Here is a 23,284-nt window from a genome sequence, read left to right as displayed (position 1 = left end):
AAGCCAGGCCCAGCCACGGATTTGTACCATCAAATACCTGTGAGTTGGGTGAATTCCTCTCTGAGGTTCCAAGATAAACTTGGGGCTCCTGGGCCTGTCAGAAAGTGACATTCTTTCTAAATTAACCGAGACCTGTCTCAGATTTTTGGGGTTCACAACTTCGGAGCTTTCATTTAATCTCACCTAAACTTGATAAGTTTTATTTTTAAAACCTTCTTCACTGTTTCCAGTAATAACTACTATGAACCCAAAAGTATCTGAGAACAGATGTCAATCAATTTAGAAAGTTTGTTTTGCCGAGGTTAAGGACGCACTCATGACACGGCCTCAGAAGGTCCTTATGACATGTGCCCACTTAAGAGGATTTCTTAAACATCGCTAATGAGACCAAATACTAGTATAATCATTATGGGAAAACAGTTCGCCCTTATCCTGGAAAACTTAACATTCTATGGCCCAGTAATTTCACTTCCATTTACAACCCAAGATAAACTCTTGCATATGCATACAAAGAGAAATTTATAGTAATGCCCATTGACAAAACAATGGGATATTATTCTGAACCATAACAAATGAAGTACAACTACATCAAATCATATAGAAAAATGTTAGTAAAACATTATAACGTAGGAAAAGTCCAAAATGGATCAATTCAGCATAGGTTTTATGAGGTGAAAAGCAATAAAACGCAACAGTGTGCTTTGCAAGAACTTGTATGAGTGAAAATATATGTATGAAATAAAAAAGAGGAAATGTAAGATGTTCTCAGTAACCCCAGGTGAGGGGAGGCAAGGGAGTTATGAAGATGAGCACGTAAGCATATGAGTGCTTTATGAATTGTTCAGTTCTTGTATTGCATCATGTTTTCATAGGTGTCATTTCATTAATGGATAAATAAACACATGCGTAATGGGCATGAAAGAGCTTATGATGTGAATCAAGGATTATGGTCCATTCAATACTGTGAACCTGAGGTAAAATAATATTCTTTTCTTTTCCTCTTTTTTTTTTTTTTTTTGACACAGAGTCCTGCTCTGTTGCCCAGGCTGGAGTCCAAAGGCGTGATCTTGGCTCATTGCAACCTCCGCCTCCTGGGTTCAAGTGATTCTCCTGCCTCAGCCTCCTGAGTAGCTGGGATTTCCTGGCCTCAGCTGATTCACCCATGTTGGCCTCCCAACGTGCTTGGATTACAGGCATGAGCCACCGTGCCTGGCCAATAATATTCTTTTTGAAAAGCACATATTATTATTTAGGGACTATATGGTAGAAAAATAGTGCCTAAATATATGTTTGAAATACTGGAAAATATTAGGACATTATTTGAAGGTCAATAATTGTTTCATTAATGAATAAATAAAGAGATCCTACCACTAGTCTTGACAAAATTACAAAACCTTTTTCATCAATGAAAATAGCTAATTAATTATAAGAGCAGATAAACCAGTCAAGGAGAAGGTTGTTAACCCCCTGTGAAAGAATAAATGTCCTAGGCATAAGGAAAAATAATGGGCATTAGGAAGAAATGTTCTCTGATCATGAAAATCGAAGCTTGTGTAGCCTGTAAAAATTTACTCAAAACCGCGGAGCTTGCAGTGAGCCGAGACTGCGCCACTGCACTCCAGCCTGGGTGACAGAGCGAGACTCCGTCTCCAAAAAAAAAAAAAAAAAAAAAAAAAAAAAAAAAAAAAAAAAAAAAAAAATTTACTCAAAACCTGAGGCATACCACAGCCATTGTGACTCCTAAGGTCTAATCTTCAATACAGAACTCTAAATGTGTTCAAAAGCCATGTTGCCAGACATGATCTATGACCGTAGAATACACTATCTTGCATTAAATTTCTAGTTCAAAAGAAGATGATTTTTGATAAGCTGAAGTCTGGAAATCCCTGCAGGGACTAAAATGAAGCAAAGTCTGTGGTGAAGACTGGGAGAGGGCTGTTGCTTTAAAAACAGATTTTAGTGTTACAAAGGAGAAGGCCCCGGGACCCAAGACTCTGGCTACACATTTTCAGCATTAGATAATTTCCTCCGTTTTCCAGCAACACCACAGGAAGCTATTTCCAATCAGTCTCATCTACCTTAGATGAAGAAGCTATGTTTTTTGAAATAGATTATGTTTCCCCTAATCATCATTGGCAGAAGGTTTTCTTTCGCAATGCCAGGCTAAATGGCATATACAAACTAAATAGATTCCTTACCAACAAGTGGTAGAAATTTTGTCTCTAACCTACTAATTTTTGCTATTAATTCCTTTAAAAATATAACTCTGTGAAGCTGGAAAATAGATTTACATTCTTTCTTGCTTTCCCTCTCTTCTCTTGTATTTTCTATCTCCTAGTTTTCCTTCTTACTCTCCTTCTTTTTCTTTTTTTAGATATCTGGATCTCAAAGGCTTTCTATAATGAATCACTTATTTCCAATACCCATGACAATTTTTTGATGATTGGTGTTACACAGCCCTCTGTTAAGGTTGGGAGCCAGCTATATTGTTGCTAGTTTAGATAGTGTATATATATATAGTTCACCTTTATTTCTGTTTTGATGAGAGATTTTTATTATCAATGGGTGCAGAATTTTGTCAAGTGGTTTTTCTGCAGATTGATATGCTTGTGTGATTTTTCTTCTTTAGCCTGTTAATATGGTGGCTTTTTTTTTTTTTTTTTTTGATAGAGTCTCACTCTGTTGCTCAGGCTGGAGTACAGTGGCATGATCTTGGCTCACTTCAGCCTCTGCTTCCTGGTTTCAAGCGATTCTTGTATCTCAGCCTCCTGAGTAGCTGGGATTAGAGGTGTGCACCACCACATCCAGCTAATTTTTGCATTTTTAGTAAAGATAGGGTTTCACCCTGTTGGCCAGGCTGGTCTTGAACTGGCCTCAAACGATCCACCCGCCTTAGCCTCCCAAAGTGCTGGGATTACAGGCATAAGCCACCACTCCCAGTCAATATGGTAGATTCAGTTAAATTGTTGACTGATTTTCAAGTATATTTATTTATTTACTTACTTTTTGTGACAAGGTCTTGCTCTGTTATCCAAGCTGGAGTGCAATGGTGCGATCTCAGCTCACTGCAACCTCCGCCTCCTAGGTTCAAGTGATTCTCCTGCCTCAGCCTCCCAAGTAGATGGGATTACAGGCAGGCACTACCACGCCCAGCTAATTTTGTCTTTTTAGTAGAGACAGGGTTTCACCATGTTGGCAAAGCTGGTCACAAACTCCTGACCTCAGGTGATCCACCCGCCTCTGCCTCCCAAAGTACTGGGATTACAGGCGTGAGCCACCGTGCCTGGTCTTTTTACACTGTTTTTGTCTGGCTTTGGTATGAGGGTAATACCTGCTTTCTGGAATGAGTTGGGAATGGTTCCTTTTTCTTCTATTTTCTGTAGAGTTGGTCTTAATTCCCCTTTAAATCTTTGATAGAATTCTCCAGTGAAACAATCTGGGTTGGAGATTTCTTTTTCAGGAAGTTAATTAAAAATTCAATTTCCTAATAGTTATGCAGCTATCCAAATTGCCTGTTTCAATTAGGTGAGTTGTGGTAGTTTGTACTTTACAAGGAATTCGTCCATTTAATCTAAGTTATCAAATTTATGTATGCAGAGTTGTTTGTAGCATTTCGTTATCCTTTTGATGTCTGCAGCATCTGTGGTGATTTCCTCTGTTTCACTCCTGATATTGGCAACTGTGTACTATAATTTCTAAAATTTGTAAGTGATATTAGTAATTTTTTTCTTCGTCAGTCTTGCCAGAGCTTGGTCAGTTTTATAGATCTTTTCAAAGAACACACTCTTGGCTCCACCAATTTTCTCTAATGTTATTCTGGTTTTCATTTCATTGATTTCTGCTCTTTGTTATTTCCTTTCTTGTGCTGGTTTTAGGCTTATTTTGGTCTCTTTTTTTAAGTTCTTCTTTTTTTTTTTTTAATACGTAAATATTGATGAGACCTCACCGTGTTGCCCAGGCTGGTCTTAAACTCCTGGGCTTAAGTGATTCTCCTGCCTCAGCCTTCCAAAGTTCTGGGATTACAGGCATGAGCCACTGTGTTTGGTCCTTTTTCTAAGTTCTTGAAGGAGAGTTTAAGTTTTTCATTTGAGACTTTTCCTCTTTTCTGAGGTATGCATTTAGTGCTACAAATTTTCCTCTTAGCCCTGCTTTAACTGTTCTCACAAATTTTGGTATGTTGTGTTTTCAGTTTCATTCATTTTATTCTATTTTAAAAATTTCCTTTGAGACTTCCTCTTTGACCCGTGGATTTTTTAGCATACATTGGCTAGTTTCCAAGTGCTTTGGAGGTTTTCCTCCTATCTTTCTGTTGCTGAGTTCTAGTTTGGTTGCCAGGCAACTGGCCTTTTATTCCCTTGTGAGCCTGCCTGGCCAGTCTCTGGCTTCACCTCCTGGTGTGTTGGTGTCACAAAGGGATCTTCATGACTTCACTGCCCTTCCCTCAGGTACTTGATTCCGGGAACTGACTCTCAACCTGCCTTTGCCTACCTCTCAGTCTCAGAGGAACCCCTTCATTGAGTCTTTTCCTCCTTTTGGCTCTTGCGTTTCTCTCACCCCATCTCACCTCCGCCTGTCCATCATGAGCCTATTCTATTCCCTGTCTTAAGTTTGCACAAGAAACAAACCTGAGGCTCAGATTGGGTAACATGGCCACAGGTTGACAGCCCAGATGTGATGAGCAGGAACAGAGACAGCAGAGTTCCCAGGTGAATGGTCAGGCCTTGGGGACTTCAACAAGGAAAGGTGAGGTGCTGAGGCCTGGGGCTCTGAACCTGAGGAGTATAGGACACTGGGAGGACAGCAGGTGGAGTCATGGCTAAGGGAGCTGACAACGTTCCTGTATCCTTGATTCTAACACTAGGATCAGCCCCAGGAAGACACACATGGGCCCTGACAATGGAAAACTTTGTGCTGGTGGGGTGTCCTAAAAGGGAGCAGGACGATGGGGAGGAGGGTCTCTCAGTCCCTGGCGCTGTGTGACAGGCATTGGGTGATGATCAGGAAAGAGGTTCCTTTCTATCATTTTGATATCTTATTCAGATTTTGCATGAATTGAACAGTCACCTTCTAAGAGGTTTTATTTCAGGAAACGGCAAACTCCTCCCCTTGCCTGTCCCCAGTACCTGCCCCTCAGGATGCCATTTTCTTTTCTTTTCTTTTTTTTTTGAGACAGAGTTTCACTCTTGTTGCCCAGGCTGGAGTGCGATGGAGCGACTCTCATCTCTCCAAAAAATAAAAGTAGCCAGCTATGGTAGTGCATGCCTGGAGTCCTAGCTACTCAGGAGGCTGAAGCAGGAGAATCACTTGAGCCCAAAAGTTTGAGACCAGCCTGGGCAACATAGGGAGACCCTGTCTCTACAAAATAAAGATTAAAAAAATGAGGCTGGGCACGGTGGCACATGCCTGTAATCCCAGCGCTTTGGGAGGCCAAGGCGAATGGATCACTTGAGGCCAAGAGTTCAAGTCAAGCCTGGCCAACATGGTGAAACCCCATCTCTATTAAAAATACAAAAATTAGGCCAGGCGCGATGGCTCATGCCTGTAATCCCAGCATTTTGGAAGGCTGAGGCAGGCGGATCACAAGGTCAGGAGTTCAAGACCAGGATGATCAACATGGTGAAACCCTGTCTCTACTAAAAAATACAAAAATTAGCTGGGCATGGTGGCACGCACCTGTAATCCCAGGTACTCAGGAGGCTGAGGCAGGAGAATTGCTTGAACCCGGGAAGTGGAAGTTGCAGTGAGCTGAGATTGTGCCATTGCACTCCAGCCTGGGCAACAGAGCGAGACTCTGTCTCAAAAAAAAAAAAATTGAAATGAGTAACGTATGGTGGCATATACCTGTGGTACCAGCTACTTGGGAGGTTGAGGTGGGAGGATCACTTGGGTCCGGAAGGTCAACGCTGCAGTGAATTGTGATAGCACCACTGCACTCCAGCCTGGGTGATGGAGAGAAAAACCTTGTCTCTAAAAAAAAAAGAAATACAGTAGCCTACATGAAAGAACATATAAACACATATATGTTATGCAGAAAGAGAACTAATTCCAGAACTCATCCCAGTGTAGCCATTGCTCAGCTCCAGAAACAAACTTCTGTGATTATTTTTGCAGACCTCTCTGTACCCACCTTGGCAACCACTATCCAGAATTTTATGTTTTTCAATCAATTGCCTTTCTTTGTAGCCTGCTTCAATTCTTTGTATTTGCATAGATTACATGGAATAGTTTTGTAAGCTTTTTATGCCCTACTGTTCTTCTGATCTCCACACCTTGTCTGTGACTTTCCTGCATGTTGGAGCACGGAGCCTGTGCAGTATTCCATTGTAATGGCTGTAGTGCATATCATTTCTCCATTCTTCTGTTAATGTACATTTGGATTGTTTTCAGTTTTGCTGCCTTGATCAATATTTACCTGTCTTCCAGGACACATGTGCAAAGTACTATGTAGTAGTGGAATTGCAGGGCCATAGTTGCATGTTCAGCTTTATTGGATGAGGCTAAACTGTTTTCCAAAGTGGTCATACTAATTTCGACATTTGCCCCCCACCCCCATCCCAGTGAAAACAGGTTCCTCCTATTCTACTTCCTTGCAAATGCTTTGGATTCTTGCATTAACTCTTCACTTTTTACTCAGTGACTGGTAACTGTAGGGCTATTCATAGGAATATATCTCTCATTACTCCTCCATCAAAACGACTATCTTTCATGATACTATTACCAGCGGTGAATCCATATGGGTCTGCAGCAACTCAATTCTTGCCTCTTTGATGGAAGGAATTCATCTGAGTGGTAGAAGGCAGAGTGAGCAACCAAGGCAAGTTTTAAAGCAGGAGTGAAAGTTTATTAAAAAGTTTTAGAGCAGGAATGAAAGGAAGTAAAGTACACTTGGAAAAGGGCCAAGCAGGAAACTTGAGAGCTTGCCCTTTGACTTGGGGTTTTGTACATTGGCATGATTCTGGAGGGTTGTGTCTCTCTTCCCCTTATTCTTCCCTTGGGGTGGGCTGTCCCCATGCAGAGTGGCCTACCAGCACTTGGGAGGGTCTGCATGCACAGTGTGTTTACTGAAGTTGTATGCATGCTCACTTGAAGTGTTTTTCACTTACCAGTGGAATGTTCCTAGAGGAAGGTCATATGCCAGTTAAACTCTGCCATTTTGCCTCTTAATAGGCATGCTTGAGCTCATTCACCCAACTCCTGAGATCTTATCAGGAAGCTGCTAAAGCTGCTAATCACCAGCTTCAGGTGTTTTGTGTCTATTGGGAGACTGCCGTTCCCTTGTGCCAGCTGTGACCAATTAGTATTTTAGAGAGACAGTTTAACAACCACCTAACCATCACCGGATGGTTGTCTGACAGTCCTGGTGGTGGTGGGGGCCTCTCCTTCCCTGCTCATGTCTGTCTAACTACCTACTCTAACATTTCCCCCCTCGAGATTCGAGACCCAATTCTGGAAAAAATGGATAAAGGTCAGTCTTTATCTTCTGTAGCCGCTTCCTGCTGACAGACGGGTGGTGGTGGTTGTTCTGTGGGTTTTGGCCTCTTGCTAGCTATCAGGGCAGGGTGGCTCCATAGGTTGATGAAAACGGTATCCAGCCAGATCTAACAGAGACAGGGAATTCACCTCTGTCATGTTCTACTGATGGGCAGTCTACTGGTCTTCTGTAGAAGGGTGACTCTTGATCATTGAGAGGATGGTATCCCTCACTGAAGATCACCTGGAGCTTGGCAGCCGGAAAGTGAGAGGAGACAAATCAGGTGATTAGATTTAGAAGACATGGGCCAAAAAGGAGCAAAAGTAGGAGATTTACAAGTGGACCTAAAAAGGGAAAAACCCAGAGAACCATTTCCATGTTGCTTCCTAATCTAACAAACCCTGAGAGGCTTGTTCCCATCAACTAGAGGCTCAAACACAAAGGCCGAGTGTTTGCTCTGTGGCTGAACACACAATGGCCCTGGAGTTCTATCTCTGGGGGGTGCCCTCCTCCCCAGCGTGTTTCCTGCTTCTCTGCCATCTCACAGCAATGGCCAAGTCCTCTTACCTCCCGAAGGAGACCCTTTTTTAGGGTGGGCCAGGTGACAGAAGTCCCTGCAGGTGTCTGCCAGCCCTGGGTACCATTTCCCGAGCACCTATGGTGTTATTTATTTAAACATTTAGGTGGCACTTTCTGTATGCCAGGCACTGAGCAACATGCAAATAACAAACATTTCCCTTACAGCAGCCTGTGAGGGAGGCACTGAGTCACCTGCCGGAGGTCACACAGCAGTGGGAGGTACAGCTGAGATGGGGTTGGCTGTTGCTGCTGTGTGCCGGGGGTGGCGGCCAGGCTGAGTGCACCTGCATGCTGGAAGCTTGAGCACATCACAGTTCAGTCAACCCTGAGGTTCCAGATGCTGGCTTTAGGGCAGTGTGAGGGGGGGAAGGCTCCCGGGGGGCTAAAAGAAGAGAAGGTGTCTGTTTTGGGGAACCCAGGGAGAGCTTTCCAGGCCAAGGGAAGCCCGGCGCCTGTCGTCATGGGGGTGCCTGAGTCTCTAGTTGGAGTTGCTGGGGCAGGGAGGTGGGACACGGAGGCCAACCTGTGTGAGCCTCTGCCGGCGGAGAGCTGTGGGTAGGGCTGGACTCCCTGCCCTGACTTTCGCCTCCTCCCAGGCCTCTCCCCTCACTCACAGTGACTCCAACCCCTCCTGTGTGGGAGCAGAAGGCAGGTGCTTACATCCCACCCTCTCCGCAGTCCTGCTGTGCCTCCAGGCCCTGGCGCTGCCTGTTTTTTTTTTTTTTTTTTTCTTGAGACAGAGTCTCGCCCTGTGGCCAGGCTGGAGTGCAGTGGCGCGATCTCGGCTCACTGCAACCTCCGCCTCCTGAGTTCAAACGATTCTCCTGCCTCAGCCTCCCGAGAAGCTGGGACGCCACCACACCCAGATAATTTTTGTATTTTTAGTAGAGACGGTGTTTCACCATGTTGGCCAGAAGGGTCTCAATCTCTTGACCTCGTGATCTGCCCGCCTTGGCCTCCCAAAGTGCTGGGATTACAGGCGTGAGCCACCACGCCGGGCCTGCCCATTCTATTCTGCATTCCCTCCACCTTCCTTGCTCTGTGAGGCAGACCTCTGTTTTCTTCACTGGATTATTTCCCCAGACTTAGCCAGCATGGGATGTGTCCGGTGTCCTAGGGCCCTTGAAGTTAGCATGTCGGGAGGAGCGTGGGGCTCCCTGCCCCTCTGCTGACATTCAGAACTTAGAAAAGCCACACCCTTTTGTACCTGCCCTGCTGGGCCAAAGGACGTCCTGCCTTGGTTTGTCTCTGGGCTAGCTGACCCGGGCTTTTGTTGTGCACCTGCCCTCTGCCCCTGTCCTCCGTAGATGACTCCTGCTTCCCTGGCCACCCTCAGCTCAGCAGGGCCCCAGGAGCCCCAGTGCCATGGCAACACCTTCCATAAGTGGCTCCTGAATGTGTCTTTGATCCCTGAGGCCAGCGCTGGGTCTGTCCTGGTTACCACGTGGCTGGCACGTGACCTGGCATGAGGGTCACTGAAGGGGCAAGTGCGTGAACGAAGGCGTCTCAGCTGTGCCCTTCGTTGGTTTCTTCCTGACTTCTCTGGCCAGCTCTTAGGTTAAAATAAGTCCTGCCTTATTTTAACAGATGTTTATTAAACATCTGCCCTGGCCAGGCCCTGAGCAGGCTCCAAGGACTCTGCCCTGAACACGGTAGGCCCCTCCTGGTGCCGGTGGGTGGATGGGGGAAATTAGTTCCAGTGTCCCACACGTGACTGCCTAATTCCACATGGGATTTGCATGTGGAAGAGGGAAACAGAACAGACCTTTCCTTCTGTGAGAGGGACGCTGGCCTGGACAGTCAGGATGGGGAGATGAGAGTAGAAGTTACTCAGAGCTACTTTAGGGCCCAGCACATAAGTTAGAGATACTTTGGGGCCTGGCACGTTGGCTCACACCTGTAATCTCAGCACTTTGGGAGGCTGATGCTGGAGGATCGCTCCAGCCCAGGAGTTTGTGACCAGCCTGGTCAACATGAGACCCCTGTCTCTACTTTTAAAAATTAAAAAAAAAAAAAAAAGATATTTTGGGCAGAGAGAAGTGGCTGTGCAAAAGTGGGTGTTTGCTGAGTTTGTTCAAGGAGCTGAAAGGAGGCTGCAAGGGTGTGAGGGGCAGAGGGCCTGGGAGTTTGTGTGTGTCTGAGGGGGATGGGAAAGGGAGTGTTACCTGGGCTGTGAAAAAAGCTCTTCCTTGCTGTCTGGTGGGAGTAGAGGTGGGAGGCCTCCAGGCCAAGGCAGGTGTGTGGGGCCCCAAGGCCCAGCTGGTGAGAGAACCTCACAGCTCCCAGGCTGTCCTTCCCCACCAGCCTCCCTGCCCTTCGCTATCCTGACGCTGGTGAACGCCCCGTATAAGCGAGGATTTTACTGCGGGGATGACTCCATCCGGTACCCCTACCGTCCAGACACCATCACCCACGGGCTCATGGCTGGAGTCACCATCACGGCCACCATCGTCCTCGTAAGGCAGGAGGGGCTCAGAGGGACTGGGGAGGGGATGGGGTGGGGCACAGCCCTGCCCTGGAGGTCCGCGTGGGGCTGGGGGACACAGCCTTGCCCTGAGTGGTACCTGTGGGTAATAGGGCACCCTTTAGAGTCCCCAGCTCTCCAGCAGCCTTGGGGAGGCCCGTGGGGAGGAGTGAGGCCCCTGGGCTGACCGAGACCCCCACTGGTTCCTGCGGCTGCCCCACTTGCAGGTCTCTGCCGGGGAAGCCTACCTGGTGTACACAGACCGGCTCTATTCTCGCTCTGACTTCAGCTACGTGGCTGCTGTATACAAGGTACTAGGGACCTTCCTGTTCGGGGCGGCTGGGAGCCAGTCTCTGACAGACCTGGCCAAGTACGTGATCGGGCGTCTGAGGCCCAACTTCCTAGCCGTCTGCGACCCTGACTGGAGCCGGATCAACTGCTCGGTCTATGTGCAGCTGGAGAAAGTGTGCAGGGGAAACGCTGCGGACGTCACCGAGGCCAGGTGGGTGTGGACTAGCAGCCTTCACTCTTGGGGGGAATGGGAGCTGAAGAAGGCCCAGGAGCCAAATCATGAAGAGCCAGCAGGCAGCTGGCCAGGCAGGAGCCAGACCTCAGGGTTCCGTGGGCCCCGCAGACACTGGGAGGCCGAGGGGAGCATGCCCTGTCTCCGTCTCCCCTAAATTTCACACCCTGCCTTCTTCTGCACTATCTTTTTTTTTTTTTTTTTGAGACAGAGTCTCGCTCTTGTTGCCCAGGCTGGAGTGCAGTGGCGTGATCTTGGCTCACTGCAACCTCTGCCTCCCAGGTTCAAGAGATCCTCCTGCCTCAGCTCCCCGAGTAGCTGGGATTACAGGCACCTGCCACCACACTCGGCTAATTTTTGTATTGTTAGTAGAGATGAGGTTTCGCCATGTTGGCCAGGCCGGTCCCGAACTCCTGACCTGATGATCCACCCACCTCGGCCTCACAAAGTGCTGGGATTACAGGTGTGAGCCACGGTGCCCGGCCTTCTGCACTATCTTCTTACCATCTCTACTGATAAGTCCTTAAACTTTTCACCTAATTGTTGACCTTTTTAAAAAATTGAAATAAAATTTGTGTAAGATAAAAGTCACAATTTTTTTCCATTTTAATGTGTCCAGTTCATTTTTAGTACATTCACAATGTTGTGCAGCCATTTCCTTGACCTAGTTCCAGAATATTTTCATCACATCAGAAAGAAACCCCTCAGCCTGGGGAACATGGCAAAACCCCGTCTCTACAACAAATCAAAATGTTAGCAGCCACGATGATGGTGCACCTTCACTCCCAGCAGCCACGATGGGGTACACCTGCATTCCCAGCTACTGTGGAGGCTGAGGCAGGAGGATCCCCTGAACTCAGGAGGCAAAGGTGGCAGTGAGCCAAGATGGTGCCACTGTATTCCAGCCTGGGCGACACCGTGAGACCCTGTCTCCAAAAAAAAAAGAGAAAAGAAAAGAAAAGAAAAAGAACCCTTGTGGCCGGGTGCGGTAGCTCACGCCTGTAATCCCAGCACTTTGGGAGGCCGAGGCGGGCAGATCACGAGGTCAGGAGATCGAGACCATCCTGGCTAACACAGTGAAACCCCATCTCTACTAAAAATACAAAAAATTAGCCGGGTGTGGTGGCGGGCATCTGTAGTCCCAGCTACTTGGGAGGCTGAGGCAGGAGAATGGCGTGAACTTGGGAGGCAGAGCTTGCAGTGAGCAGAGATCGCGCCACTGCACTCCAGCCTGGGTGACAGAGTGAGACTCTGTCTCATAAAAAAAAAAAAGAACCCTTGTATCTGTCAGCTGTCGCTCCTCCCCCAGCCCCAGGCAACCACCACTGTCCTATTTTCTGTCTGCGGATTTGTCTGTTCTTAATGTTTCATATAAATGGAATCATACACTATGTGGTCTTTTGTGTCTGCCTTCTCTTTTTCTTTTTTTTTTTTGTTTTTTTTTGAGACGGAGTCTCGCTCTGTCGCCCAGGCTGGAGTGCGATCTTCGCTCACTGCAACCTCCGCCTCCCGGGTTCATGCTGTTCTCCTGCCTCAGCCTCCTGAGTAGCTGAGACTACAGGCGTGCGCCACCATGCCCAGCTAATTGTTGTATAAGTTAGTGCATTCTTGTATGTTTTTGAAGTTCATCCATGTTGTAACATTCTGTCAGTTTTTGCTTTAAGTATTTTGGGGTTCTGTTGTTTAGTACATTTACCTTTGTTACATATTTTTGAAAGATTGACCATTTCATCATCATAGAACGAGATATATGAGTTTTGTCTCAACAATTTTTGTCTTGATGTCTATTTTGTCTGATATTAATGTAGCTATTCTGGTTCTCTTTTTGTTACTGTTTGCATGGAATATTTTTTTTTCCATTCTTGAACTTTCAAGCTGTTTATGTCTCTGACTCTAAAGTAAGTGTCTTATACCTAGCATAAAATTGGGCCGTGTTCTTTAACGTATTGTCCAATCTCTGATTTTCTTTGACACAGAGGCTCACTCTGTCACCCAGGCTGGAGTGCAATGATCTGAGCTCACTGCAGCCTCGGACTCCCAGGCTCAAGCCGTGTTCCCACCTGAGCGTCCCAAGTAGCTAGGACTACAGGCAGGTGCCACCACATCCAGCTACTGTTTATTTTTTGTTTTTTGGTAGAAACAGGGTTTTGCCATGTTGCCCAGGCTGGTCTTGAACTCCTGAGCTGAAGCAATCCGCCCACTTTGGCCTCCTAAAGTGCTGGGATTACAGGTGTGTGCCACCACACCCAGCCAGATCTCTGGCTTTTTATTTTTTTGTGTGTTTTTTCATTATATATTAATCTTTTTATTGAATCAAGGCATTTAATGGAACTTTGACTTTTAATTGGAGTGTTTATTTGTATTCAATGTAATTACTGATAAGGAAGGACCTCTGTCATTTTGTTTAGGTTTGCTTAGGTTATATCTTCTTTTTTCAGTTCCTCATTACTGTCTTTTTTTTTGTTTTGCTTTTAATTTTTTTTTTCTTTTAGAGATGGGGGTCTTGCTCTCTTGCCCAGGACTTGAACTCCTGGGCTCAAACCATCCTCCCATCTCTGCCTTCCAAGTAGCTGGGACTACAGGCATACACCACCACATCCGGCTTGTTTTTAAATTTTTTTTTGTAGAAATAGGGTCTCACCATATTGCCCAGGCTGGTCTCGAATGCCTGGGCTCAAGCAATCCTCTCGCCTCAGCCTCCCAAATTGCTGGGATTAGAGATGTGAGCCACCAAGCCCGTTCAGGCTAAATAATCTTTTTTTTTTCTTTTTTTTTGAGACAGAGTCTGGGCCCAGGCTGGAGTGCAGTGGTGCAATCTCGGCTCACTGCAACCTCCACCTCCTGGGTTCAAGTGCTTCTCCTACTTCAGCCTCCCCAGTAGCTGGGATTACAGGTGTGCACCACCATGCCCGGCTAATTTTTGTATTTTCATTTATTTGTATTAATTTTATTTTTTGAGACAGAATCTTGCTCTGTTACCCAGGCTGGAGTGCAGTGTGCAGTGGTGTGATCTTGGCTCACTGCAACCTCTGCCTCCCAGGTTCAAGAGATTCTCCTGCCTCAGCCTCCCAAGTAGCTGGGATTACAAGTGCATACCACCATGCCCAGCTCCTTTTTTGTATTTTAAGTAGAGACGGGGTTTCACCAAGTTGGCTAGGCTGGTCTCGAACTCCTGACCTCAGGTGATCCACCCTCCTCGGCCTCCCAAAGTGCTGGGATTACAGGCTGAGCCACTGTGCCCAGCCAAATAATTTTAATTGACCTATTTTCTTTGTTTTTTTTTGAGTTGGAGTCTTGCTCTGTCACCCAGGCTGGAGTGCAGTGGTGTGATCTCGGCTCACTGCAACCTCTGCCTCCCGGGTTCAAGCAAATCTCTTGTCTCAGCCTCCAGAGTAGCTGGGATTACAGGCATGTGCCACCACACTCAGCTAATTTTTGTATTTTTGGTACAGACGGGGTTTCACCATGTTAGCCAGGATGGTCTCGATCTCTTGACCTCGTGATCTGCCCGCCTCGGCCTCCCAAAGTGCTGGGATTACAGGAGTGAACCACCATACCCCCGGCCTGTTTTGTTTTGTTTTAAACTGGGTGTTTAGAATATTATAATGTAGCAACTCTGGAAATATGATCCCACGCACTCCCCCGGGTTTGTTCTTGCTGTTTGTTGCAGTAGTTATTTGTTTAATGACTTTTCTGGTTGTAAAGTCTGTATTTTTTGTCACGTGTGGCCGTTTCTTCCTGTTCTTTTAGCCCAGTGGTCAGTGATAGTTCAGAGATTTCCTTAAACATCTGGAATCAAAAACACCCATAAAACCCTCCCAGAGTTTGTAGAAGGGTCTGTGTGCATGTAGGGTCAGCCCTTCCACGGTTAAGCACGTTTTCAACTCTGCCTTAGCTTTTGCTTACTGTGTGTGTGGAGCCTGAAGGTGGCCAAAGGTGAGCGCTTAGCTTCGGGCACTGCAGGCCTCTCCTGAACTCCTGCACTGCTCTGTCTGCCTTCTAAGCCTTCATCGCCCAGAGCATTTTATTCCCTGGCCTTCCCCCACCACCCCCCCCACCCCGCTCTGTTTGGTTAGTCTGTTGTTTGCCTCATCTGCTGTCTATGGCCCCAGGCAGCAGAGATACACCTAATGCTAAATGACGAGTTAATGGGTGCAGGAAATCAACATGGCACATGGATACATATGTAACAAACCTGCACATTGTGCACATGTACCCTAAAACCCTAAAGTATAATTAAAAAAAATAAATAAATAAAACTGTTAAAAAAAAAAAAAAAAGTATCGTTTAACTCTGTTAGCTGAATGCACAGATCAGAAAGAAGTTTCACAGAATGCTTCGTGTAGTTTTTATTTGAAGATATTATTTTTCTCAATATAGGCCTCTTAGCGCTCAGAATGTCCAATTGCAGTTTCTACAGAAAGAGTGTTTCAGAACGGCTCAATCAAATGTAAGGTTCAACTCTGTTAGTTGAATGCACAGAACAGAATGTAGTTTCACAGAATGCTTCTGTGTAGTTTATATTTGACGATATTCCTTTTTCCACTGTTACCCTCTTAGAGCTCCGAATGTCCACTTGCATTTTCTACAGAAAGAGTGTTCAGAACTGCTCAATCAAAAGTATGGTTTAACTCTGTTAGTTGAATGCACTGATCGGAAAGAAGTTTCACAGAATTCTTCTGTGTAGTTTTTATGTGAAGATATTCCTTTTTCCAATATAGGACTCTTAGCGCTAAGAATGTCCAATTGCAGTATCTACAGAAAGAGAGTTTCAGAACTGCTCAATCAAAAGTAAGGTTCAATACTGTTAGTTGAATGCACGGAACAGAAAGAAGTTTCAGAGAATGCTTCTGTGTAGTTTATATTTGAAGATATTCCTTTTTCCACTATTACCCTCTTAGCGCTCTGAATCACCACTTGCATTTTCTACAGAAAGAGTGTTTCAGAACGGCTCAATCAAAAGTAAGGTTCAACCCTTTTAGTTGAATGCACAGAACAGAAAGTAGTTTCACAGAATGCTTCTGTGTAGTATTTAGTTGAAGATATTCCTTTTTCCACTATTACCATCTTAGCGCTCCAAATGTCCAATTGCAGTTTCTACAGAAAGAGTCTTTCAGAACTGCTACTTCAAAAGTAAGGCTGAACTGTGTTAGTTGAATGCAGAGAAGAGAAAGGTGTTTCAGAGATTGCTTCTGTGTAGTTTTTATTTGGAGATATTCCGTTTTCCACAATTACAATCCAAGCGCTCCAAATGTCCACTTGCATTTTCTACAGAAAGAGTGTTTCATAACTGCTCAGTCAAAATTATCGTTTAACTCTGTTAGCTGAATGCACAGATCCGAAATAAGTTTCAAAGAATGCTTCTGTGTAGTTTTTATTTGAAGATATTCTTTTTCCCAATATAGGCCTCTTAGCGCTCAGAATGTCCAATTGCAGTTTCTTCAGAAAGAGTGTTTCAGAACGGCTCAATCAAAAGTAAGGTTCAACTCTGTTAGTTGAATGCACAGAACAGAAAGAAGTTTCACAGAATGCTTCTGTGTAGTTTATATTTGAATATATTCCTTTTTCCACTATTACCCTCTTAGCGCTCCGATTGTCCACTTGCATTTTCTACGGAAAGAGTGTTCAGAACTGCACAATCAAAAGTATGGTTTAACTCTGTTATCTGAATGCACAGATCAGAAAGAAGTTTCACGGAATATTTTTGTGTAGTTTTATTTGAAGATAATCCTTTCTCCAATATAGGCCTCTTAGCGTTCCGAATATCCAATTGCAGTTTCTACAGAAAGAGTGTTTCAGAACGGCTCAATCAAAAGTAAGGTTCAACTCTTTTAGTTGAATGCACAGAACAGAAAGAAGTTTCACAGAATCCTTCTTTATAGTATTTATTTGAAAATATTCCTTTTTCCACTATTACCCCCTTAGCGCTTCGAATGTCCACTTGCAGTTTCTACAGAAAGATTGTTACAGAACTGCTCCTTCAAAAGGAAGGCTCAATTCTGTTAGTTGAATGCAGAGAAGAGAAAGAAGTTTCAGAGAATGCTTCTGTGTAGTTTTTATTTGGAGATATTCCTTTTTCCACTATTACCATCTTAGCGCTCCCAATGTCCTCTTGCATTTTCTAAAGAAAGAGTGTTTCAGAACTGCTCAATCAAAAGTATGGTTTAAATCTGTTAGCTGAATGCACAGATCAGAAAGAAGTTTCACAGAATTCTTCTGTGTAGTTTTTATTTGAAGATATTCCTTTTTCCGATATAGGACTCTTATCGCTCAGAATGTCCAATTGCAGTATCCACAGAAAGAGAGTTTCAGAACTGCTCAATCAAAAGTAAGGTTCAATACTGTCAGTTGAATGCACGGAACAGAAAGAAGTTTCAGCGAATGCTTCTGTGTAGTTTATATTTGAAGATATTCCTTTTTCCACTATTACCCTCTTAGCGCTCCGAATCACCACTTGCATTTTCTACAGAAAGAGTGTTTCAGAACGGCTCAATCAAAAGTAAGGTTCAACTCTTTTAGTTGAATGCACAGAACAGAAAGAAGTTTCACAGAATGCTTCTGTGTAGTATTTGGTTGAAGATATTCCTTTTTCGACTATTACCCTCTTAGCGTTCGGAATGTCCACTGGCAGTTTCTACACAAAGAGTGTTTCAGAACAGGTCCTTCAAAAGTAAGGCTCAAATCTGTTAGTTGAATGCAGAGAACAGAAAGGAGTTTCAGAGAATGCTTCTGTGTAGTTTTAATTTGGGGATATTCCTTTTTCCACTATTACAATCTTAGCGCTCCATATGTCCACTTGCATTTTCTACAGAAACAGTGTTTCATAAATGCTCAATCAAAAGTATGGTTTAACTCTGTTAGCTGAATGCACAGATCAGAAATAAGTTTCACAGAATGCTTCTGAGTAGTTTTTATTTGGAGATATTCTTTTTCCCAATATAGGCCACTTAGCGCTCAGAATGTCCAATTGCAGTTTCTACAGAATGAGTGTTTCAGGACGGCTCAATCAAAAGTAAGGTTCAACTCTGTTAGTTGAATGCACAGAACAGAAAGAAGTTTCACAGAATGCTTCTGTGTAGTTTATATTTGAATATATTCGTTTTTCCACTATTACCATCTTAGCGCTCCGAATGTCCACTTGCATTTTCTACAGAAAGTGGGTTTCAGAACGGCTCAATCAAAAGTAAGGTTCAACTCTGTTACTTGAATGCACAGAACAGCAAGAAGTTTCACAGAATGCTTCTGTGTGGTTTATATTTGAATATATTCCTTTTCCCAGTATTACCCCCTTAGTGCTCCGAATGTCCGCTTGCATTTTCTACAGAAAGAGTGTTCAGAACGGCTCAATCAAAAGTATGGTTTTACTCTGTTAGTTGAATGCACATATCAGAAATAAGTTTCACAGAATGCTTCTGTGTAGTATATAGCTGAAGATATTCCTTTTTCGACTATTATCCTCTTAGCTCTCCGAATGTCCACTCTCAGTTTCTACACAAAGAGTGTTTCAGAACTGCTCCTTCAAAAGTAAGGCTCAACTCTGTTAGTTGAATGCAGAGAACAGAAAGAAGTTTCACAGAATGCTTCTGTGTAGTTTATATTTGAATATATTCCTTTTTTCAGTTTTACCCTCTTAGCGCTCCGAATGTCCACTTGCATTTTCTACAGAAAGAGTGTTCAGAACAGCTCAATCAAAAGTATGGTTTAACTCTGTTAGCTGAATGCACAGATCAGAAAGAATTTTCACAGAATGCTTCTGTGTAGTTTTTATTTGAAGATATTCCTTTCTCGAATATAGGAGTCTTAGCGCTCAGAATGTCCAATTGCAGTATCTACAGAAAGAGTGTTTCTGAACTGCTCAATCAAAAGTAAGGTTCAACTCTGTTAGTTGAATGAAAGGAACAGAAAGAAGTTTCAGAGAATGCTTCTGTGTAGTTTATATTTGAAGATGTTCCTTTTTCCACTATTACCCTCTAATCGCTCCGAATGTCCACTTGCATTTTCTACAGAAAGAGTGTTTCCGAACTGCTCAATCAAAAGTATGGTTTATCTCTGTTAGCTGAATGCACAGATCTGTACGATGTTTCACAGAATGCTTCTGTGTAGTTTTTATTTGAAGATAGTCCTTTTTCCAATATAGGCCTCTTAGCGCTCCGAATATCCAATTGCAGTTTCTACAGAAAGAGTGTTTCAGAATGGCTCAATCAAAAGTAAGGTTCAACTCTTTTAGTTGAATGCACAGAACAGAAAGAAGTTTCACAGAATGCTTCTGTGTAGTATTTGGTTGAAGATATTCCTTTTTCGACTATTACCCTCTTAGCGTTCGGAATGTCCACTGGCAGTTTCTACACAAAGAGTGTTTCAGAACAGGTCCTTCAAAAGTAAGGCTCAAATCTGTTAGTTGAATGCAGAGAACAGAAAGGAGTTTCAGAGAATGCTTCTGTGTAGTTTTAATTTGGGGATATTCCTTTTTCCACTATTACAATCTTAGCGCTCCATATGTCCACTTGCATTTTCTACAGAAACAGTGTTTCATAAATGCTCAATCAAAAGTATGGTTTAACTCTCTTAGCTGAATGCACAGATCAGAAATAAGTTTCACAGAATGCTTCTGAGTAGTTTTTATTTGGAGATATTCTTTTTCCCAATATAGGCCACTTAGCGCTCAGAATGTCCAATTGCAGTTTCTACAGAATGAGTGTTTCAGGACGGCTCAATCAAAAGTAAGGTTCAACTCTGTTAGTTGAATGCACAGAACAGAAAGAAGTTTCACAGAATGCTTCTGTGTAGTTTATATTTGAATACATTCGTTTTTCCACTATTACCATCTTAGCGCTCCGAATGTCCACTTGCATTTTCTACAGAAAGTGGGTTTCAGAACGGCTCAATCAAAAGTAAGGTTCAACTCTGTTACTTGAATGCACAGAACAGCAAGAAGTTTCACAGAATGCTTCTGTGTGGTTTATATTTGAATATATTCCTTTTCCCAGTATTACCCCCTTAGTGCTCCGAATGTCCGCTTGCATTTTCTACAGAAAGAGTGTTCAGAACGGCTCAATCAAAAGTATGGTTTTACTCTGTTAGTTGAATGCACATATCAGAAATAAGTTTCACAGAATGCTTCTGTGTAGTATATAGCTGAAGATATTCCTTTTTCGACTATTATCCTCTTAGCTCTCCGAATGTCCACTCTCAGTTTCTACACAAAGAGTGTTTCAGAACTGCTCCTTCAAAAGTAAGGCTCAACTCTGTTAGTTGAATGCAGAGAACAGAAAGAAGTTTCACAGAATGCTTCTGTGTAGTTTATATTTGAATATATTCCTTTTTTCAGTTTTACCCTCTTAGCGCTCCGAATGTCCACTTGCATTTTCTACAGAAAGAGTGTTCAGAACAGCTCAATCAAAAGTATGGTTTAACTCTGTTAGCTGAATGCACAGATCAGAAAGAATTTTCACAGAATGCTTCTGTGTAGTTTTTATTTGAAGATATTCCTTTCTCGAATATAGGAGTCTTAGCCCTCAGAATGTCCAATTGCAGTATCTACAGAAAGAGTGTTTCTGAACTGCTCAATCAAAAGTAAGGTTCAACTCTGTTAGTTGAATGAAAGGAACAGAAAGAAGTTTCAGAGAATGCTTCTGTGTAGTTTATATTTGAAGATGTTCCTTTTTCCACTATTACCCTCTAAGCGCTCCGAATGTCCACTTGCATTTTCTACAGAAAGAGTGTTTCCGAACTGCTCAATCAAAAGTATGGTTTATCTCTGTTAGCTGAATGCACAGATCTGTACGATGTTTCACAGAATGCTTCTGTGTAGTTTTTATTTGAAGATAGTCCTTTTTCCAATATAGGCCTCTTAGCGCTCCGAATATCCAATTGCAGTTTCTACAGAAAGAGTGTTTCAGAATGGCTCAATCAAAAGTAGGGTTCAACTCTTTTAGTTGAATGCACAGAACAGAAAGAAGTTTCACAGAATGCTTCTGTGTATTATTTATTTGAAGATATTCCTTTTTCCACTATTACCCTCTTAGCGCTCCGAATGTCCACTTGCAGTTTCTACAGAAAGAGTGTTTCAGGACTGCTCCTTCAAAAATAAGGCTCAACTCTGTTAGTTGAAAGCAGAGAACAGAAACAAGTTTCAGAGAATGCCTCTGTGTAGTTTTTATTTGAAGATATTCCTTTTTCCACAATTACCATCTTAGCGCACCGAATGTCCACTTCCATTTTCTACAAAAAGAGTGTTTCAGAACTGCTAAATCAAAAGTATCGTTTAACTCTGTTAGCTGAATGCACAGATCAGAAAGAAGTTTCAAAGAATGCTTCGTGTAGTTTTTATTTGAAGATATTATTTTTCTCAATGTAGGCCTCTTAGCGCTTAGCATGTCCAATTGCAGTTTCTACAGAAAGAGTGTTTCAGAACGGCTCAATCAAATGTAAGGTTCAACTCTGTTAGTTGAATGCACAGAACAGAATGTAGTTTCACAGAATGCTTCTGTGTAGTTTATATTTGACGATATTCCTTTTTCCACTGTTACCCTCTTAGAGCTCCGAATGTCCGCTTGCATTTTCTACAGAAAGAGTCTTTCAGAACTGCTCAATCAAAAGTATGGTTTAACTCTGTTAGTTGAATGCACAGATCAGAAAGAAGTTTCACAGAATACATCTGTGTAGTTTTTATGTGAAGATATTCCTTTTTCCAATATAGGACTCTTAGCGCTAAGAATGTCCAATTGCAGTATCTACAGAAAGAGAGTTTCAGAACTGCTCAATCAAAAGTAAGGTTCAATACTGTTAGTTGAATGCACGGAACAGAAAGAAGTTTCAGAGAATGCTTCTGTGTAGTTTATATTTGAAGATATTCCTTTTTCCACTATTACCCTCTTAGCGCTCTGAATCACCACTTGCATTTTCTACAGAAAGAGTGTTTCAGAACGGCTCAATCAAAAGTAAGGTTCAACCCTTTTAGTTGAATGCACAGAACAGAAAGTAGTTTCACAGAATGCTTCTGTGTAGTATTTAGTTGAAGATATTCCTTTTTCCACTATTACCATCTTAGCGCTCCAAATGTCCAATTGCAGTTTCTACAGAAAGAGTCTTTCAGAACTGCTACTTCAAAAGTAAGGCTGAACTGTGTTAGTTGAATGCAGAGAAGAGAAAGGTGTTTCAGAGATTGCTTCTGTGTAGTTTTTATTTGGAGATATTCCGTTTTCCACAATTACAATCCAAGCGCTCCAAATGTCCACTTGCATTTTCTACAGAAAGAGTGTTTCATAACTGCTCAGTCAAAATTATCGTTTAACTCTGTTAGCTGAATGCACAGATCCGAAATAAGTTTCAAAGAATGCTTCTGTGTAGTTTTTATTTGAAGATATTCTTTTTCCCAATATAGGCCTCTTAGCGCTCAGAATGTCCAATTGCAGTTTCTTCAGAAAGAGTGTTTCAGAACGGCTCAATCAAAAGTAAGGTTCAACTCTGTTAGTTGAATGCACAGAACAGAAAGAAGTTTCACAGAATGCTTCTGTGTAGTTTATATTTGAATATATTCCTTTTTCCACTATTACCCTCTTAGCGCTCCGATTGTCCACTTGCATTTTCTACGGAAAGAGTGTTCAGAACTGCACAATCAAAAGTATGGTTTAACTCTGTTATCTGAATGCACAGATCAGAAAGAAGTTTCACGGAATATTTTTGTGTAGTTTTATTTGAAGATAATCCTTTCTCCAATATAGGCCTCTTAGCGTTCCGAATATCCAATTGCAGTTTCTACAGAAAGAGTGTTTCAGAACGGCTCAATCAAAAGTAAGGTTCAACTCTTTTAGTTGAATGCACAGAACAGAAAGAAGTTTCACAGAATCCTTCTTTATAGTATTTATTTGAAAATATTCCTTTTTCCACTATTATCCCCTTAGCGCTTCGAATGTCCACTTGCAGTTTCTACAGAAAGATTGTTACAGAACTGCTCCTTCAAAAGGAAGGCTCAATTCTGTTAGTTGAATGCAGAGAAGAGAAAGAAGTTTCAGAGAATGCTTCTGTGTAGTTTTTATTTGGAGATATTCCTTTTTCCACTATTACCATCTTAGCGCTCCCAATGTCCTCTTGCATTTTCTAAAGAAAGAGTGTTTCAGAACTGCTCAATCAAAAGTGTGGTTTAAATCTGTTAGCTGAATGCACAGATCAGAAAGAAGTTTCACAGAATGCTTCTGTGTAGTTTATATTTGAATATATTCTTTTTCCACTATTACCCTCTTAGCGC

General features: G+C 43.1%; 1 protein-coding gene across 2 annotated transcripts; it reads left to right on the top strand.

Moving 5' to 3' along the window:
• The first annotated feature begins 9,537 nt into the window (after positions 1 to 9,537).
• LOC129481732 (phospholipid phosphatase 2-like) lies at positions 9,538 to 11,234 on the top strand. Of its 2 annotated transcripts, none has more exons than XR_010120946.1 (2): positions 9,538 to 10,506; positions 10,742 to 10,802. XR_010120946.1 is itself a non-coding variant. In XM_055276897.2 (2 exons), the coding sequence occupies exons 1-2, from the start codon at positions 10,421 to 10,423 to the stop codon at positions 11,192 to 11,194; spliced, it is 477 nt and encodes a 158-aa protein (XP_055132872.2). In that variant the 5' UTR covers positions 9,538 to 10,420; the 3' UTR covers positions 11,195 to 11,234. The 2 variants fall into 2 exon arrangements, 1 of the variants encoding a protein (XP_055132872.2); XM_055276897.2 differs by lacking the exon at positions 10,742 to 10,802 and adding an exon at positions 10,804 to 11,234.
• The last annotated feature ends 12,050 nt before the right edge of the window (positions 11,235 to 23,284 follow it).

This window comes from Symphalangus syndactylus, chromosome 5, assembly GCF_028878055.3.
Source record: "Symphalangus syndactylus isolate Jambi chromosome 5, NHGRI_mSymSyn1-v2.1_pri, whole genome shotgun sequence".
NCBI classification, from domain to species: Eukaryota; Metazoa; Chordata; class Mammalia; order Primates; family Hylobatidae; genus Symphalangus; species Symphalangus syndactylus.
Note: the sequence above shows the minus strand (reverse complement) of the source record. Positions and strands in the feature narration are given on the sequence as shown.

What these genes read in the sequence shown, in the direction of transcription:
- LOC129481732 (XM_055276897.2), top strand. Translation starts at nt 10,421, where the DNA reads ATGACTCCATCCGGTACCCCTACCGTCCAGACACCATCACCCACGGGC. An exon ending in TCACGGCCACCATCGTCCTC is followed by an intron (nt 10,507 to 10,803) that starts GTAAGGCAGGAG and finishes CTCTGACTTCAG; the next exon opens with CTACGTGGCTGCTGTATACA.